The following is a 19986-nucleotide window of genomic DNA, read 5'->3' as shown; positions in this document are numbered from 1 at the left end:
GAATTTGCATTTTAGTAAGATCCCCAGGGGATCGTGGTTTGTGTGCATATTGAATATTAGAAGGACAAGTCTATAGGACATGAGCAGTTAAGTCCCAAAAGGAGAAATATAATTGGCTGACCAAAAAAATACAGTTTCAACCTCACCAAAATAATGATGAGATAAATGGATGAGGTAAATGGATCTGTGCCATATAAATGCTACCTATTTTCAAAAAAGTAATTAAAATAAATAAATTACTATGCAGCCATGAAAAGACTAGCAGAGAGCCCATATTGATATGGAAAATAATTCATATAATGTTAAAGGAAAAAAAGGAGGTCAAAAAGTTTTTGTAGTATAATCCTGTTAATATATGTGTACATATAGATATATACACACAATTTTATAGACTAAAATGATTATATATATATATACCTTTATCTGCTCTGTTTACTAAAACTACACTAAAATGACATCAGTAAGGATTTTAAAAACAGCATAAATTCACAAGAACAGAGAGAATAGGAGATAATTAAGATGTCAAAATAATTTTGGAAACTAAGAAGAAATGTATGGTAACTTCGGCTAGAAAAAGCTGAACCATAAACTTAGGGGAGAAAATTAAGCAAAAAGTATATATTGATAGTAGGGAAGACTATGCATGTTGGAAGAAGGACTATATAGAAATTCTGTATACGTTCTGCTCAATTTGGCTGTGAACCTAAAACTGCTCTAAAAAGTAAAGCATTTAAAAGAAAAAAATGTTGGGGAGGACACATACTAAATACATAGACAAAAAGTTTATATGTGGCCTCCCCGGTGGCGCAGCGGTTGAGCGCTGGGCTGTGAGGCTGCCTGTGGCCTCTGCAGCACTGGTTCAATCCCTGGCCGCCAGCGAGGGTCCCACATGGCGCGCAGACCTCTCCTGCCACGCCCGCTGCTCCCCTTAGCAGTGTACTTCGTCAGTCTGCCTGCTCTGCTCCTTGCTCTGGCTCTGCTGAATTCTCTTACCATCCCGGGCTTCTGACTGTAACCAGTGTTTGTATAAATAAATAAATAAATCTTTAAAAAAAAAAAGTTGGGCCTCCCCGGTGGCACAGCCGTTGAGCGCCGGGTTGCGAAGCTGCCCACAGCCTCTGCAGCGCTGGTTTGATCCCCGTCTGCTCCCCGGCCACTGGGGGAGGGTCCCACATGGCGCGCAGACCTCTCCTGCTGCCCGCTGATCCCTTCAGCAGTGTACCTTGGTTCTTCTGCCCGCTCTGCTCCCTGCTCTGGCTCTGGTGAATTCTCTCACCCTCCCGCGCTTCTGACTGTACCCAGTGCTTGTATAAATAAATAAATAAATAAATAATTCTTAAAAAAAAAAAAAGTTTATATATGTATAAACACTTCTAAAAAGTTTATTTTTAGAGAGATGGCACAGTCATGAGTTATAAATGGTCTTTAGATGTTTAAAAGATTGTTAAAAAAATAATCCAAAGATTATGTGATAGAGACTATATGGACCCGAAAACCTAAAATATTTACTGATTCTTTACAGAAAATGTTGCAGGCTTCTGCTCAGGCAGGACCTTTTCTTTATTTTATACTCTTCTGTATTATTTGACTTTTTTCCCCCTATTAGTTAATATTACTCTTAATGGTGGTAAATATTTTTTTAAAGGACTAGAGAAGGAATGTTTAAAATACATCACACCATACTGATACTTTTACTTTCCCCAACCTTCTCCATGTCAACCCCTTGGTAGAGATACTGTAGATTTATAAATGGATAATCGAAGTAAACTTCAAGAGATGAAAAGAAAGGCTCTCCAGTCGGGGTGTTGGGCCAATTATTCCAGAGGGGAGCATTGTGGCTGAAGAGGGAGGGGCAGAGCTCAACGGCTTACAGCAACAGCTACGTAGGCCATCTTCTCCTGGTTGGGCACATTGTGGCATTTCTGTAGCTTCCTCAGGAGTCTCCACAGAACCCAGGTTGAACTGGAAAGCTCTACCTCCAGAGTTCTCCACAACTCAGTCAGATGCCTAGAAATTCCAAAGAGTAAGAGGGCTCAGAAGAATGGCTTATCTTAGACCTCCCATGACCACAACCTTCCTAGAATCTGTCTGGAATCCAATCTAAAAGAGGTTTTCCTCTCTGCTTAGTTCTTCAGGGTGCCAAAGACTTACTATCTGATTTTGTAACAGAAACTTTCAAGGTTTTATAGTCCATGCTCAATGCCTGAGCATGGACTTCCAGACCATTCACAAACTGTCCTAACATCTTTTTAGCCTCACAACTTCTCTATCATATACCTTGTATTCTAATTGCCCCAGACCATTCATTTCACCAAACATGTATTTGGAAATCCTACACCTTTGCTAATATAATTTCCTTAAACTATCAGGCTTGCCTAAAACTCAGAATTCTTCAAGGCTCAACTCTAGTGTCATCTCTTCTATGAAGCCTTTGCTGCTGCTTCATCAGGTCTCTCATGAGAGGTCCCATAACACTTTTAAAATTGCTTCTTTATAGAGGTTGTTTCAAACTTATCTGTCAGGTCTCTGTATGTGTGGCTATTTGTTCCCTCTGAGGGAAGAGGTTATGTCTGGTTTTTCTCCCACGAATTCTCAGAGCTTACCACAATGTCAGACTCATTTATAACCATATTTAATAAATCCAGTCCATGGCTCTTGAATTTTGGTTAAGGTCAAGCCCCAAAGTAAAGCTTTGATTCCTCCCTAGATGAGACCTTTCCTTAAAGTAGTAGATAATAACCTCTATCATTGACTCAAAGGTAGGGCCTGAGAGTTATATAAACATCATGGAGGAACACTACAGGGAAAGGTTGGGGAGTTACTTATGCTTTTAATTCATTCTCTTATTTTCAGAATCTACCTAGGTAATTTTGCATGCTTAAAGCCAGTGATTTTATTTTATTTTTTTTTAACATTTTTTTTTTTTAATAGAGGCATGTTTTATTTATTTATTTGTTTGTTTGTTTTGTTTTGTTTATACATGCACTGGGTACAGTCAGAAGCACGGGAAGGTGAGAGAATTCACCAGAGCCAGAGCAGGGAGCAGAGCAGGCAGAAGGACCGAAGTACACTGCTGAGGGGAGCAGCGGGCGGCAGAAGAGGTCTGTGCGCCACGTGGGACCCTCCTCCAGTGGCCGGGGAGCAGCCGGGGATCGAACCGGCGCCACAGAGGCCGCGGGCAGCCTCGCAACCCAGCGCTCAACTGCTGCGCCACCGGGGAGGCCCAAAGCCAGTGATTTTAAAAGTTGATCTTCCAACTATATGCATCAAATCACTCTAAATGCTGAAGGACTTAATATTTCAATATTTCACTTCCTATTCTGCTAATTCTAATCTATGAATAAAGCAAAGAAGGGATGGTCAAAAGGGCAATGTGGAATGCTAAAAAGGCTCATGTGGGGAAACAGACTGTAGAATATGAACATGCATTCCTGGGATCAAATTATGAAATTCCTATATTCACTTACCCTTGATTTTTTTCTCTGAATTCTGGAAGGGATAAAAGAAGCGTTTGAGAAACTGATTTTTGTGAAAAAAGTTCCAAAAATGCTTTGGTCTCCATACATTTTTATATATGCTGGGAATGAATCTGAGTTAGGAAAGCACACACATTGGTCCATAAATCAATAGTTCACAAATTTAAGTGTGAAAAAATTCTGAAGATTTTCATTTCTTAAAAATATGGAACAGGCCTCACCTCCAGTGATCCTGATTCTGTAGATGTCACATGTTTTTTGTTTGCTCACCATCCCTTTGAGAATGAGCATTCATCAAGCAGTTTCATACCCTCCCTGGGTATTTTTGCTATTTCTTCAGTCTAAAACACCTTTTCCACTCCCCCTATTCATGTTCCACTTGGCTAATTTACACTAAAACTAGGCTGGTGCAGCCATTCTTTTAAAAATTCCTCTCCAATGTATCATCTGATTACCTCTCTTATTATTTTGTTTTGGAATCCTCGGTTATTCATCCTGTCTGTTATTAGCACATGTACTGCTTGAGGGCAAGGTCCATGTCCAGTTCATTATCACCCCAGTGCCTGACAGCACCTTGCACACATCAGATGCTTTGAACAGAATCTTAGGAATGACGACTCCAATCTTTACGTTAACCGACTAATGGGCTTCATAAGGTAGATACTCAAAAATATGATCAGGATGAAGTTTCCTGACTAAGTCATTTCCATTTCTAAGAGTTGCTGTACGATCTAAAGCAGAAGTTCTTAAAGTCCTCCAAGAGTTCAAATAAAAACAAACAATAAAATTATGCTAAAGTTACACTTAAAATAAGTAGACGTATTTAACATTTGCACTAACATTTAAACAAGAATCTTGTATAGAAAAGCTGAAGAAAGTAGCTGAGCTTTTTAAAAATCTATTTGAGATATATGAAATAATAATTCAAAAATCTGTATTAGTTCATTTTTCCTCTGAATGGGTAAAAATCCTTAATTAGATTTAGCTTGTGGCAGAATGTCTACTAAGTTCATCCTATAAATACCATCAGCACTACACCAAGGCACTGTGAGAACCCTTCATTTGAAGTGGTTCTCCATGCTTTTAACTCTGAGAAATCTTTTCTTCAAATACAATTATTACTCAGAATCACAATATACAAAGCAGATAAAGTGGGTGTGGGCCTGGGGATCTATCTTAATGAGAATGAGTCTAAAAAGTTAAATTACTTTCAGAGCCTAACAGCACAAAAGAAAAAATAAAACATGCATCTAAACTTTTTTTCGGAGAATTGGTTTCACAGAAACAGCAAGTCTGGAGGCTTATCAACAACCTTGAGCTGAGCTCCAAGATCAACTGGGAACTGAGAACCCAATGGAAGAGGGGAGCCTTAACAGAAATTCAAAACTCCAGTCATCTGAGGAAAAAAAACCTCTTTTCACTTCACGAATTAAGTGACTGTGACTAGCCAATGAACTTCAGCCAAGCCCATATTTCTTTGTCCCATCCTGCTTATCAGCCAATAAAATTGAACTCCTTTGTTCTCAATCCTGGTCCCCCAAACCTGTAAAACTTCATTCCCTTTCTTAATTGGGGAGATGATTTCTTAGGACAGTAGTCAAGTCATTTCCTCTGGGTACTGGTCTCTGAACAAGCCTTTGTTATCCTAACACCAGCCCTTGTCCCTCACATTTGAGCTTCCAGTGACAAGTAGTATCACTAATGTCTCACTTGCCTTTCCCATAAAGCATCTGGAATTCCAGGTGCTTCCAACTCTGAAAACCACTAGCATAAAAAAAGAGCAGTCTGGGGGGGCGGAGCAACATGGCGGCGAGGAGACGCTGCGAGTAAGATCTCCCATTAAAAAAAGTTAATAGGGAAGATCTCCCATTAAAAAAAGTGAATAGGGAGGAAAAGCGGCAGGTCCCAGTGAGAACTGGGCCACGGAAGATAAACGGGTGACGCCAGCGAACTGCCCGAAGAAGAAACTGGCCATAAAAGAGGACTAGAAGGGAGGGAAGCGCAGAACCCTGCTCCCCTCCCCCGCCCACAGAGGCGGCACTCTCCGACCCGCAGAGAGGAGGAAACAACAAACCAAAACGGCCCACAAGAACAAACGACGCAGCAAGCGGGACTGGGAGCGGAAAGGAACTATTGCAGCCACCACACCCCGTGAACGGGAGCTGAGGCGAACCCTGCAGGATTCGCCGCGGCGGTGAGCGAACGGCTCCGGGCGCCATTAGAGAAGAACAAAGACCCCGGGAGACGCGCACACAGCCCGGGCTGCCGGTAAGCTGGCGCGGGAACGCGGAGTGCTCGGCGCGCTTGAAAAGCAAGTGCAGACCTGGATCGCGGCTGCCCAGGTCCCCGTGCCTGCGACCTAGGCTTGCGGGGAGACTACCTAGGCTTGCGGGGAGACGCGCGGAGGTCCTCACTGAGGTGAAGGTCCCTCCCTGAGTAAGCAGGATCCAGGCGCCCAGGCACAGGAGCGGTGCAAAAGGCGCCATTCCCGCGCCACTGAACTGGGCTACAGCCCGCGTCCTGGAACTGAGGGCTTTGAACTGAGACCCGGGGCACGAAAATTCGGGGCGTGGTTTCTCCACGACGGTGGGGCACAAGGCAGACACAGCACCCCAAAGCTGTTGAGGTGTACCCTACCATTCCCGCTCTGTTCTCTGTCCCACGGGGTGGGGGGAGGCGAAAAACAGCCCCCCAAGGACAATAGGAGAGATCTCTGGCGCCACCTAGCGACCAGGAAAAAAAAAGTCACTAACACCCTATAAAACAGGACATTTCTTAAGACTGCTTGAAAAGGGCAGAAGGTTTCTGGAGGACCCAGTGGCCAGCCGGGAAGTTATTCCACGCCAGGCCCCTTCCGACCAGCAGTCTGAGCCCACAGAGGGAGCAGGCACCCACGTCCGGGGCAGACCGGGTGCGCAGAAGAGTGTGCCTGAAACCGGAGGCGCAGGGACTGCATCCCGCTTCGCCATTTGAGAACAGGGACATTTCTTCAGTAAAAACTGCCTAAAACCAGCAGAAAGCCCCCAGAAGACAGAGATGGCTCCTGAAGAGCCAGAGGGGAGCGGAGAAGTTCACCCAAGATGTCAGTCAGTCCGAGCAACACAGTGTCCCAAAGCATACGACAAATTAGAAAACAGACAGTAGGGAGTAGAAGAACCACACGCAACCTAAAAACTCCTCAGGAAAGAAGCACACCACAAAAAGAAAACCACTCCCCAGATTGCAACGACAGCAAATTGGAAGAACTTCTGAGCCTTCCAGAAAGAGAATTTAAAATTGCCATGATTAAAAAAGTGATAGATCAGAAGAAGGAAATTGAGTCCCTAAAGAGGGAAGTAAGAGAAATGCAGGAGATCAAAGAATTAATGGAGGAACTAAAGAACTCTGGGAAAAGCAATGAAAGCAGAATAGATGAAATGGAAGAACGAATAAGTAATCTTGAAGACACAGAAATAAAAAGAACCAAAACAGAAAAGGAAAGAGAAGTACGAAGGAAAAAGAATGAAGAAAGACTTCGGGAACTATCTGACTCCATGAGGAAAGGAAATATAAGAGTTATAGGAATTCCAGAAGGAGAGGAGAGAGATGTAGGAACAGAGAAAATATTCATGGATATAATTGAAGAGAACTTCCCAAATGAGAAGAAGGAGCTGAAAATTGATATACAAGAAGCAAGAAGAACACCAAACTTCCACGACGAAAGGAAAAACACAGCAAGACACATAATAGTAAAGCTCCCAAGAATCCAGGACAAGGAAAAAATAATGAAGCTGACAAGAGGGAAGAAACAGATAACATTCAAAGGAAAACCAATCAGGCTGACATCAGACTTCTCTGAAGAAACACTACGGGCAAGGAGAGAGTGGAGGGACATAGTCAACAGACTCCAAGAAAACAGATGCCAACCAAGAATACTCTATCCCGCAAAGCTCTCTTTCCTCCATGAAGAAAGAATATGGACCTTCCCAGACAAAGAGAAACTCCGGAATTTCATTGCGACTAAACCCCCACTCCAAAAAAAACTACAAGGAATCCTAAAGCCAGAACCTCAGAGGGACGAATAACAACGAAAGAAGACCAAAAAAAAAAAAAAAAGTTATTAAAAGAATAAATAAATAAAATCAAAGGAAAGACAAACATAATGGCAAATACAGATGCTAACATATCAATATTAACTCTAAATGTAAATGGACTAAACTCTTCAATAAAAAGACACAGAGTTGCAGCCTGGATTAAGAAACAAAACCCAACCTTTTGCTGTCTCCAGGAAACACATTTAGCTACAAAAGATAAAAATAGGCTCAAAGTCAAAGGATGGAAAACAATCCTACAAGCAAATGGGCCAAAAAGAAAGCAGAACAGCTATACTTATATCAGATAAAACAGACTTCAAACTCAAAAAATAAAAAGAGACCCCAATGGTCACTACATTATGATTAAGGGGACAATACTTCAAGAAGAAATAACACTCATTAACATATACTCACCAAACAAAAGAGCACCAAAATATATCAGACAACTGTTGTCCTCTCTGAAAACAGACATCAGAGAAAACACATATGTAGTGGGAGACTTCAACACACCACTATCAACAATGGATAGATCAACAAGACAAAAAATAAGTAAAGAAACTAAAGCTCTAAATAAGGACCTAGAGCATTTGGGCTTAACAGACATCTATAGAACACTAAACCCAAAAAAAACGGAGTACACATTTTTCTCAAGCGCACACGGATCATTCTCCAGGATCGATCACATACTGGGGCACAAGACAAACATCAACAGATACACCAAGATTGAAATCATACCAACCATCTTTTCTGACCACGAAGGCATCAAACTAGAAATAAATCATAAAAAGAAGGCAAGGAACTATCCTACCTCATGGAGATTAAAAGCCACACTACTGGAAGACCACTGGACTAACGAGGAGATCAAAGAAGAAATTAAAAAATTCTTTGAATTGAATGACAAGGAGGACACCAATATCCTAAATGTATGGGATGCAGCAAAAGCAGTAATAAGAGGAAAATATATAGCAATAGAAGCTCACATCAAAAAACAAGAAAGAACTCAAGAAACAACCTAATCTCGAAGCTCAAAGATCTAGAAAAAGAACAACAAAAAAACCCAGAACCAGTAGAAGAAAAGAAATAATAAAAACCAAAGCAGAAATAAATGAAATTGAAACTAAAAAAACAATCCAAAAGATCAATGAAACCAAGAGCTGGTTCTTTGAAAAAATAAATAAAATAGACAAACCCCTAGCCAGGCTCACAAAGGAAAAAAGGGAGAAAGCACAAATACACAGAATCATAAATGAAAGAGGAGAAATCACAACGGACACAGCAGAAATCAAAAGAATAATCAGTAACTACTATGAACAGTTATATGGAAACAAGTTCAACAATCTAGAGGAGATGGACAAATTCCTACAACTCTACAATCACCCAAAGCTAGATAAAGAAGAAATAGAACACCTAAACAGACCAATTACAAGCAGCGAAATTGAAATGGTAATTAAAAACCTCCCCAAAAACAAAAGCCCAGGACCTGATGGATTTACAAATGAATTCTACCAAACATTCAGAGACGAATTAGTGCCTATCCTTCACAAACTCTTCCAAAAAATTGAGAAGGAAGGGACAATACCAAACACGTTCTATGAAGCCAATATTACACTAATACCAAAACCGAATAAGGACAACACAAAAAAGGAAAACTATAGGCCAATCTCCCTAATGAACACTGATGCAAAAATCCTCAATAAAATTTTAGCTATCAGAATCCAACAATGTATCCATAAGATAATTCACCACGACCAAGTTGGATTCATTCCAGCGGCACAAGGATGGTTTAACATCCGAAAATCAATCAACGTTATCCAACACATCAACAAAAAGAAATATAAAAACCATATGATAATATCAATAGATGCTGAGAAAGCTTTCGACAAAGTGCAACACCCATTCATGATAAAAGCCCTTGAAATTCTTGGGATACAAGGAACATACCTCAACATCATAAAGGCCATCTATGACAAGCCAACAGCCAGTATCATTCTCAATGGTGAAAAGCTGAAAGCAATTCCATTAAGATCTGGAACAAGACAAGGATGTCCACTCTCACCACTGCTTTTCAATATAATACTGGAAGTCCTAGCCAGAGCAATAAGACAAGAGAAAGACATCCAAGGAATCCAAATAGGAAAAGAAGAAGTCAAACTATCACTATTTGCAGATGATATAATAATATACATAGAGAACCCCAAAATCTCCACAGAAAAACTAATTCAACTCATCAATCAATTCAGTAAAGTGGCAGGATACAAAATCAACACGCAAAAGTCAGTGGCCTTCCTATACACAAACAATAAATCTGAAGAAGAAGAAATCAAAAAAACCACCCCTTTTATTATCGAAACAAAAAAAATCAAATATTTGGGAATAAATCTAACAAAAGAGGTAAAGGACCTATACAAAGAAAACTATAAAACACTGTTAAAAGAAATAGAAGAAGACACAAAGAAATGGAAAGACATCCCCTGCTCATGGATTGGAAGAATAAACATTATTAAAATGGCCATCCTACCAAAAGCAATATACAGATTCAATGCTATTCCAATCAAAATCTCAATGGCATTCTTCAAAGAAATAGAACAATTATTGATGAAATTCATATGGAATCACCAAAAACCCCGAATAGCCAAAGCTCTACTGAAAAAAAAAGAAGGAAATGGAGGCATCACACTCCCAGACTTCAAACTATACTACAAAGCCATAATCATCAAAACTGCATGGTATTGGAACAAGAACAGACATACAGACCAATGGAATCGAATAGAAAATCCAGAAATAAACCCACAGATTTATGGTCAACTAATCTTTGACAAAGGAGCAAAGACTATGCATTGGAGCAAAGAAAGTTTGTTCAATAAATGGTGCTGGGAAAACTGGGTCGCTACATGCAGAAGAATGAAGCTTGACCACTACCTCACACCATACACAAAAATCAACTCAAAATGGATTAAAGAACTAGACATAAGACCTGAAACCATAAAATACATAGAAGGAAATATAGGCGAAACACTACGGGATTTGCACAGCAAAGACATCTTTACAGACACATCACCCAAAGCAGTGATAGTGAAGAGAAAGATAAACAGCTGGGACTACATCAAATTAAAGAGCTTCTGCACAGCAAAAGAGACAATAACAAAAACAAAGAGAAACCCCACCAACTGGGAGAACATTTTTGCACCCAACACTAATGATAAAGGACTGATCACAAAAATCTGCAAAGAGCTGATGAGACTCAGCAACAACAAAGAAAATAATCCAGTCAAAAAATGGGCAGAAGAGCTAAAAAGAAACTTCTCTGAAGAGGAAATGCAAATGGCCAACAGACATATGAAAAAATGTTCAACATCACTTGTAATCAGGGAAATGCAAATCAAAACTACCATGAGATACCATCTCACACCAGTGAGAATGGCACATATTAAAAAAACTAGCAACAACAAATGTTGGCGAGGATGTGGAGAAAAAGGAACTCTTGTGCACTGTTGGTGGGAGTGCAAACTGGTCCAACCACTATGGAGAGCTGTGTGGAGATTTCTGGACCTACTAAACATAGAGCTTCCATATGATCCAGCAATTCCACTCCTAGGTATTTACCCAAAGGACACAGAAACATCAATTCCAAAGAGCACCTGCACTCCTATGTTTATAGCAGCACTGTTTACAATAGCTAAGCTTTGGAAACAACCCAAATGCCCAAAAATAGATGACTGGATCAAGAAGATGTGGTACATATATACCATGGAATATTACTCAGCATTCAAAAAAGATAAACACATGCAATTTGCAGCAACATGGATGGCACTGGAAGGGATCATGCTCAGCGAAATAAGCCAAAAAGAAAAAGAAAAATACCGGATGGTCTCACTCATAGCAGGAATCTAGAAAACTTAAATAAGGGACCAGGAAAATGAATATAAGAAAGTGAAAATCAAAATCAACAAAAAACTATGAACCAGAGACACTTGTTGGGGGGTGGGGGGCGGGAGGGGAAGGATTGGGGTCAGAATGGGGCGTTTGCAATTGTATGGGGGAATATAAAAATAAAATTTAATATTAAAAAAAAAAAGAAAAGAATAAAAAAAAAAAAGAAAAAAAAAAAAAAGAGCAGTCTGTTTGTTTCTCTCTCTAGCTTATTCTCATTTATGTATATATTTATACTCCCATATATAAAGCATATATACTGAGATATATATATATCATTCTCAAGTGAATTGAGAAATAACTTCAATATCTACATCTCCTAAGAATAAGGACATTCTTTTGTATAACCATATTATCATTTCACACCTAATAAAATTACATTGATTTAATAATCTGGCATAGAAACTATATTTAAATCTCAAAATTTTCTTTTTTAGTTTTTGTTTTTGATTCAGGATCAATTAAGGTCCTGAAACATATTGCACTTGGTAATGTGTTTTTAGTGTCTTTTTATCTAGAACTGCCCCCAGCACCAATTTTTCCTTCACGACATTAACTTTTTTGAAGAATGTAGTCTGACTATCCTGTAGAATGTTCTTTACTCTGGATTTGTTGGATTATTTCCTTATGTTAATGGTCTATATTATGATTTATATTGCAAGAATCTGTCTATATCTTATCTTCTCTACAAGAACATCATTAGATTTTTGAAGTCCAGTAAGTTCCACAACATTCAGAGCTGTGTCATATATCCTAATTCAATTCAGAGGAGAGCCTAGGTTTTGTTACCTGCTGTATGGTACTGGATGACACAGAAGATGGCTGATCACTATATCTGTATACTTGGGCCTGGAGATAAACAAACTCACAGTATTTATGATTTGTTGGCGGACTCTACGGTGGCTGATCATAGATAATTGGGCACAGATAACTCCCATAATTTCTGGCACCTGAGGAGAAAAAAGAAATTACAAAGATTTTAGGGCCTCCCCGGTGGCGCAGCAGTTGAGCGCTGGGTTGCGAAGCTGCCCACTGCCTCTGCAGCGCAGGTTCGATCCTCAGCTACTCCCCGGCCACTGGAGGAGGGTCCCACATAGCGCACAGACCTCTCCTGCTGCCCGCTGCTCCCCTCAGCAGTGTACTTCTGTCCTTCTGCCTGCTCTGCTCCCCGCTCTGGCTCTGGTGAATTCTCTCACCCTCCCATGCTTCTGACTGTACCAAGTGCTTGTATAAATAAATAAATCTTTTAAAAAAAATGTTATGTGGCGTCCCCTGCTCTGTGTTCATCACATTTAAAAAAAAAAAAAAAAAAAAAGAAATCACAAAGACTTTAATCCTGTGGGACATTGATGGTTATTGAGGATATTGTGGCTAATTTTGAAATGTCCTGGGGTGTCTTTTAAAATAAAACGTTTAGGGCCTCCCCGGTGACGCAGCGGTTGAGCGCTGGGTTGCGAAGCTGCCCGCACCTCTGCGGCGCCGGTTCGATCCCCGGCTGCTCCCCGGCCACCGGAGGAGGGTCCCACATGGTGCGCAGACCTCTCCTGCCGCCCGCTGCTCCCCTCAGCAGTGTACTTCAGTCCTTCTGCCTGCTCTGCTCCCCGCTCTGGCTCTGGTGAATTCTCTCACCCTCCGCGCTTCTGACTGTACCCAGTCCTTGTATAAATAAATAAATAAAAAATAATAAAATCTTTAAAAAAAAAAAAAAAAAACTCTTCAAAAAAAAAAAAAAAAAAAAAAAAAAAAAAAACGTTTAAGCTAAGCTATGGAAACAACCCAAATGCCCAAAAATAGATGACTGGATCAAGAAGATGTGGTACATATACACAATGGAATATTACTCAGCAATCAAAAAAGATAAACACATGCAGTTTGCAGCAACATGGATGGAGCTAGAAGGGATCATGCTCAGCGAAATAAGTCAGAAAGAAAAAGAAAAATACCAGATGGTCTCACTCATAGCAGGAATTTAGAAAACCTAAAAAGAGACCAGGAAAAAGACTAATCAATACAAAGTAAAAATCAAAATCAACAAGCAACTATAAACCAGAGACACTACGGGGGTGGGAGGGAGGGGTGGGGAAAGGAAGGACTAGAGTCAAAATAAGGGGGGGTGCAATTATATGGGGAATATAACCAAAATGAAAATGCATACATTGTGCAAAGATGAAAAATGACGTAAGAATTATATAAAATAAAATATTTAAATTAAAAAAATAAAATAAAACGTTTATTATTTTTTTTAATTTTTTTATTCATTTTTTTTGTGGGACCCTCACCAGCAGCCAGGGAACGAACCGGCGCTGCAGAGGCTGCGGGCAGCCTCGCAGCCCAACGCTCAACCGCTGCACCACCAGGCGAGGCCCAAAACGTTTATTACTTTTAAAGATATTTTTTATCAAAGCTTTCTAAAATATATCTGTATGTATATTTTATATATATATATATATATATATATATATATATATAAAAGGACTTGGAAAAACGTATACACAAAGATGGTAATAATGTGTCTTTGAGTGACAGGATTTTTTTGTTTATATGCTTTTTCTAATTTTCTCAATGATTATATATTGATTTTTATAACAGCTAAACTAATAAAAGTGCTGCAAGGAAGCAGGGTTTTTCCCCCAGTCTGACACTAAGAAAGGCAGAGGGTCAGTATCTGAGTTCCTCCCAGAGATGTCTGACATGCTCAGATGAAGGAAACGGGAACCAGTGGGCTTTGGTCCATTTGTGCTTGGACTACCCTTCCCATTCAGAGACTCAGGGCTTCAGGTCTCTGTGGAAATGTCAGTTGCTCAGAGAGGTAGCCCTCAACAACCTTACATAGGATGGCTGTGACTATCACTAGTTGCGAAAAACTGGTTCGAGGGTGGGGAAGTCATGCAATTCTGGCCAAAAGAACATGAGAAAAAATCTACTGGAGGTTTTGGGAAAGATTTTTTTTTTCCTGATTAAAGGGGAAAAGGCAACGTCATCTTTCTTTGCTGGATAGTCTTAACTGCTCAAAGTCTGAAACTGCAGCAACAATTTCATGACTAAGGAACAGGCATAGTGGAAAGAGAGAAAAGGGTCTCGGCTGGTTGATAGCACTGCTGAGTCACTAGAAAATATACTTCACTTCCAGATTTATTAGATGGAAATAGCTTCTCACACTTGGTCATTTTTTATACTTGGAAGCATACAATTGATAGAAGTGCCCATCTCTCCATGTTCTCATCATACTGTTCTCTTTGCATCTTTTCTACTTTAATAGCTCAAAATAGATTTTAAAATTACATAATTAAATATTTTTATCTTTTTTTTAAGTATTTTTTTTTTAAGATTTATCTATTTATTTATACAAGCACTGGGTACAGTCAGAAGCTCAAGAGGGTGAGAGAATTCACCAGAGCCAGAGCAGAGCAGGCAGAAGGACCGAAGTACACTGCTGAGGGGAGCAGCGGGCGGCAGGCGAGGTCTGCGTGCCATGTGGGACCCTCCTCTGGTGGCCGGGGAGCAGCCAGGGATTGAACCGGTGCTGCAGAGGCTGCGGGCAGCTTCGCAACCCAGCGCTCAACCACTGCGCCACCAGGGAGGCCCTAAATATTTTTATCTTTATGAAAGTGTCATATGCATGCAATTTTATAAGTCCAATGGTCTGTAAAGGTTCCCTCCTGCCCTCTTTTCAGGTTTAGTCTGGAGAGACAACTACTTTCATCCCTTCCAGAATGTATTTCCATATTTCTAAGAGATATATTGTTTTTCTTGATGTATCAATTTCAAATACATTTAAATAAGTCTCTTAATTTGAAGCTTATTAAGTCAGCTTCCTTCTAGGATGACTTATGTCTTGCTTTTTAAAAATATGGCACCCTCAACTAACTTCAACTTGGATAAAGAGCTAAATGAAGCTACCCTTCTCATGTGTTAATTATATTTTCTCAGGAAAACTATATTCTTCTGAAATATAAGGATTATACCTTAGATTTAAAAAAAAACCCTCCCCATAATGGACCATAGAGGAGGACTACCAATGTGTTGGTGGTGGGTGTGGTGTGGTAACAACACTGAAGGGGAGATCCTAAACCGGTATTACCTCAAAAAAAAAAAAGCCTGTTGGTAAAATATCAATAAAAATCCCCCTCCCTAGTTGTGTACACGAGATGTTCGCTATCTGCTTGTTGAATGGATGAATGTTTAACATTGATTAATGGTCTAAGGCTCTGATGCTGTTCTCCTTCAGTGGTTGTTCTCAGCTGGATAGGAGCAGCAGCAGAGACCTCAGCAGCTGTAAGAGGGGAGCAGTCTTGCTGGTATTTCAAACCCAGGAAATGGCCACTGAACTTTTTACCTTCTCAAATCGGGATTCCGCATTTTTCACTAATGTTATCAGTAATTCTCCTGCTGATCGCTGGGTGCAGGAATATTTCAGATTTTTCAGGCCATCCAATATAGTCATTGCAAATTGGCAGAGCTCATTAGAATTGAGAAAAACTTCAAAGACCTGCGATGATTAGGGGAAATGAACTTTCAAGATACAATAGAAAGGGTTTTGAACATGAAAAAGAGTCTATGTTAACAATCATACTCTGTTAATGACCATAGCAGACAATATTTAAAAGAATGTGTCATTCTGCTTCTCACTACACTTGGCAGTGTAAAGTCCATCATGTGATAATAATATCACCTACAGGACATTCACTATGTGAAAGGCACTAAGCAGAACATTTCCACACAAACTCTCATCTACCCCTTACCACAACCCAGCTTCCCAATTTTCACGGATGCCCACTGCACAGATGGGGAAACTGTTACTTTTGATCCTACATGAGTAAGATCTGTAGGCTTTCTTTTTCCCCCATTCCTTATTGTAGTTTCTGGTGCCTAGTAGATGTTTAATTATCTGTTGAATTACTATATTAATAAGCACATGACTTGTTGGACCAACCACTGTCTTAAAGCTCCTTTTGGCGACAAGGGTTTACATTTGCAAGAGACTGACCATGGTTAGGAAACAATCAATGGAAAGGGAGTTTGTCTGGGGAGATTTCCAAACAGTGGTATAGAGGCCCATGGACAGGTTGGCCTAAACCACGGAACTTGAACAGGGCAAGGTGTTTGAGTCACCACTATAACACCTTGTCTCCAAACAATGAAGTCCTGTATGTTTGGTTTTATAAGAAACTAACAGAACTTCTCCCAAAGTGGCTTTGCATTTTACATTCCAATGAACAAATCTATGAGACTTCTGGTCACTTCCCATCCTCTCCAACATACTGATTACCTGAGCAATCTTTATAGGGCAACTGTAGAACTGTTTAATATTGTAGGATTCTAGGAATTCTTGGCATTTTTTCATTGCTTTTTTTAAACTTTGGTGATTTTTCTTGTCATGAGTAATATCTAAGAAGAAAATACAAAATATTAATAGTTTTCAGCTTATTTCTTCTTGATTTTGCAGGTCTGGTTCATTTTCAGTTGAAGCAGATGCCATCTTTTTGATAGAGCAGAGTTTGTTAGTGATTTGAGGGTATATTTCAGGTATGCTAAGTCATTTCCCCATTGGTAAGGACTTTTGAGGGCTCTCCCTCTGAAGCTTAGTGTCCCACAAAAATTTTATAATTTTGTGCTGTGTTTGGTAATTTTGATATGAGAACTCTTCGTGTATCCAGTTTTGCTGATTATTGTGTCTCCCAATACTCAAAGCACCTTGCATTTCCCATGTTTTATTGTGATTCATGTTCACTGGAAATTTATCTATGGTAAGTACTTGAGCACTTGGCTGAGGATACTGTCTCTCCAGCTAAGAAATAAACTCTTTTGGGGAAGGGACTCTGTCTTGTTTATCACTGCATGCCTGGAACAGTAAGGGCTTTATAAATATTTGATGAATGAATAATCAATTATGCTTCCTTGGCTATAAATCTTGGTAGCTATTGTTCACTGCTGCTTTGGGAAGTGCAAAGCATCCATATCTTTGGAATAAGCAAACCGAAGAGAGGAACTACTTGGTGAGAAGAGAGCAGACTGAGATTCAAACACTGGAGAGTGAGAGTGGGGGTGCTGGGTTAGACATCTTCTAAAGTCTTTTCTGAGGGACTCAATGATTCATTCATTGATCTTCGTGTTTTTCAAATTCCTCAAGCTCGCACCTGCCAGGGCCCTTGCTCAGGGTGCTACTTCTGCCTCAAATGCTCCTTTTATCTCTCCCCCTGGCCAATTGTTTTATATTTTTCAGGTTATCTTCAAAAAGGTCTTTTCTGAACCCCATAGGTAGATGTGATTCTTATTAATGGCTCCTATAATCTCCTTTCATAGCAGTTATCTTTGTTTATATAACAGTTATTTGTTGATTCTTGATTTTCTGAACCTCACCTCCCACCCCCAACACACACACACACACACACACACACACACACACACGGCAATAATGAAAAGACTGGACCATTTTGTATCCTGGTTACTGGAACTTGAGGAAGTTCTTGATAAACACTTGTGGAATAAATAAATGAATGAAGGCCCAAATAATGACAAGAATCTCTTCTACTTCTGAACAAACCAATCACTCAATTTGTTTACATGGCCACATGTTCAGCCATTCTAACTCCACAGTCATGCAGGCGGTTGATACTGATGGGTCTAATCCAGTACTATGATTCTAATTATTGTTAGTGTTGTTTCATCTCTGTCTATGGACCATGGAGCTTTCTCCTTATGAACTATTGTTAAACACCTTTCTAGAACATGGGAGAGATGAGGGTACAATGAGTTGTGCTATGTGATATTCTTGCATTGTGCTAGAAATTTTATTCAGGACCTCACTGCCTTCAGCACAGTCTTACACTTCAGCCTCAGTGTGATATGTAGCAGGTAGTGTGTGCCCTCTGCAGCCTCCTCAGCCACCTCTTTCAGTGGGTCCACACACAGCAGTGCCATCAGAGCCACAAGGTGTCCAAGTCTTTGGAACTGCAGTGGAAGCTAGTTAGGAAGAAAAAGAAAAATGTCATTAGAATGCATTTTAAGTTATTGAAGAGGTTTAAGTTATTGAGAAGAAATTCCACTTGCACCCCTTACCCAAAAGAAGTGAAAGGGTGGGCCTCCCTGGTGGCACAAGGGGTTAAGATGCAACCTACAAAGCTATCCACAGCCACTGCAGCATAAGTTCGATCCCCAGCCAGGGAGCTACCCACATGGCATAGCAGACCTCTCCTGACTCACCTGCTGCTCCCCTCAGCAGTGTATTTCAGTCACTCTGTCTGTTCTGTTCCCCTCTCTGTCTCTGGTGAATCCTCTCACCACCTCCCAACACCTCTGGCCTGTACCCCAGTTCTTGTTTGCATAAATAAATAAATCTTTAAAAAAAAAAGAAGTGCAAGAGTCACACTGGATCTCTTTAGGTTTAACATTTCACATGTGTAGATATAGTATATCCAGCAGATAGTATTGAATATTAGGGCAGGTTTCTAACCTAAGTAAGCAATCTGAAAAATGAAAAAGCTTTGTATAAAAAGATGATCACTCTAGTACTGTTTTGTTTTCTTTTTTTTACATTTTTTCTAGCACCATTTTTAATGATTCTAGAAATTATATCCTAAACATGGTATAGTCACTCTATGAATGTAATCACCAGGTATCAAGTATCTTTGGAATTTAAAGTAAGGTAGGAAAATGTGCTAGTTAGCTAAGTGAAAAAATTGGATGCAAAATTGAGGAATATCATTTAACGCAACTTAAAAATTTGGTTATCAATATCCTGCCTTATTAAGGAAAAAAAAAAGGTAAGGTAACTGGCAAAAAAACTATACCAGAAAAAGAAATATAATTTAAAATAAATAGTGAAGAAAGAAGGATAATTTGAAAATAAAGGTAGAAAAAACAAACGAATTTAAGAATTTGGTTAGCATGCAAAATATCCAATCTTGTAAGCAGGCTAAATTATAGGTTGGCTGGAGCAAAGTAAGTACAAAGAAACAGAAGGTAGATGGGATTGGGTCAGATGCTATAGCAACTTACAGAATATTGTAAGGATTCTAGACTTTATTTTGTGTGAGATAAGAAGTCATTGGAGGGTTTTGAGCAGAGAAAGGACATGAGCTGACTTATATTTACTCAAAAAGCATTTACTTGAGCATCTGCTATGTGGCAGATTTTGTGTGTTACTGGGGTGATGAACAAGAGAAACATAATCAGTGACAGAATCTGAGAGGTGAAAACTAAAGAATAAGGAGGGGGCTGGCTATTGAGCAGCTGGAGAAGGTCATTCCATGCAGAGAAAGTAGCAAGTATAAAGGCATGAAGCCAAAAGAAATTTATATGGTAAGGAATGTAAGGTAGGCCAGTGCAACTGGAGTAAGTCTGGGGTGTAGACAGGCAGGCTGAGGCTAAATCATATAAGGCCATGTATTCTCAAAAGAGTTGAAAATAAATAGATCAAAGGAATGATATGGGTTTGAAGAAAATAAGTTTGGTTACATGTAGAGAAGAAGCCAAAAAGAACCGAAGAGAAGGTGTCCACCCCAACT

At 39.8% G+C, this 19986-nt stretch overlaps 1 protein-coding gene across 3 annotated transcripts in view; it reads right to left on the bottom strand.

Moving 5' to 3' along the window:
* Positions 1-19986, bottom strand: part of MROH8 (maestro heat like repeat family member 8) — a 57619-nt gene that overhangs the window by 11059 nt on the left and 26574 nt on the right. For all 3 annotated transcript variants that reach the window (XM_037495449.2, XM_037495456.2, XM_037495464.2), the window contains 5 exons: positions 18307-18442; positions 16749-16867; positions 15816-15968; positions 12269-12429; positions 1872-2007 (listed from right to left, as the gene is read on the bottom strand). In XM_037495449.2, coding sequence (XP_037351346.1) covers positions 1872-2007; positions 12269-12429; positions 15816-15968; positions 16749-16867; positions 18307-18442 — 705 coding nt within the window. The remainder of the gene's footprint in view (positions 1-1871; positions 2008-12268; positions 12430-15815; positions 15969-16748; positions 16868-18306; positions 18443-19986) is intronic.

Source organism: Talpa occidentalis, unplaced genomic scaffold (assembly GCF_014898055.3).
Source record: "Talpa occidentalis isolate TD23 unplaced genomic scaffold, MPIMG_talOcc4v2.1 talOcc4.10, whole genome shotgun sequence".
In the NCBI taxonomy this organism is placed as follows: domain Eukaryota; kingdom Metazoa; phylum Chordata; class Mammalia; order Eulipotyphla; family Talpidae; genus Talpa; species Talpa occidentalis.
The sequence above is the reverse complement of the archived record's forward strand: the minus strand, read 5'-3'. Positions and strand labels throughout refer to the sequence as shown.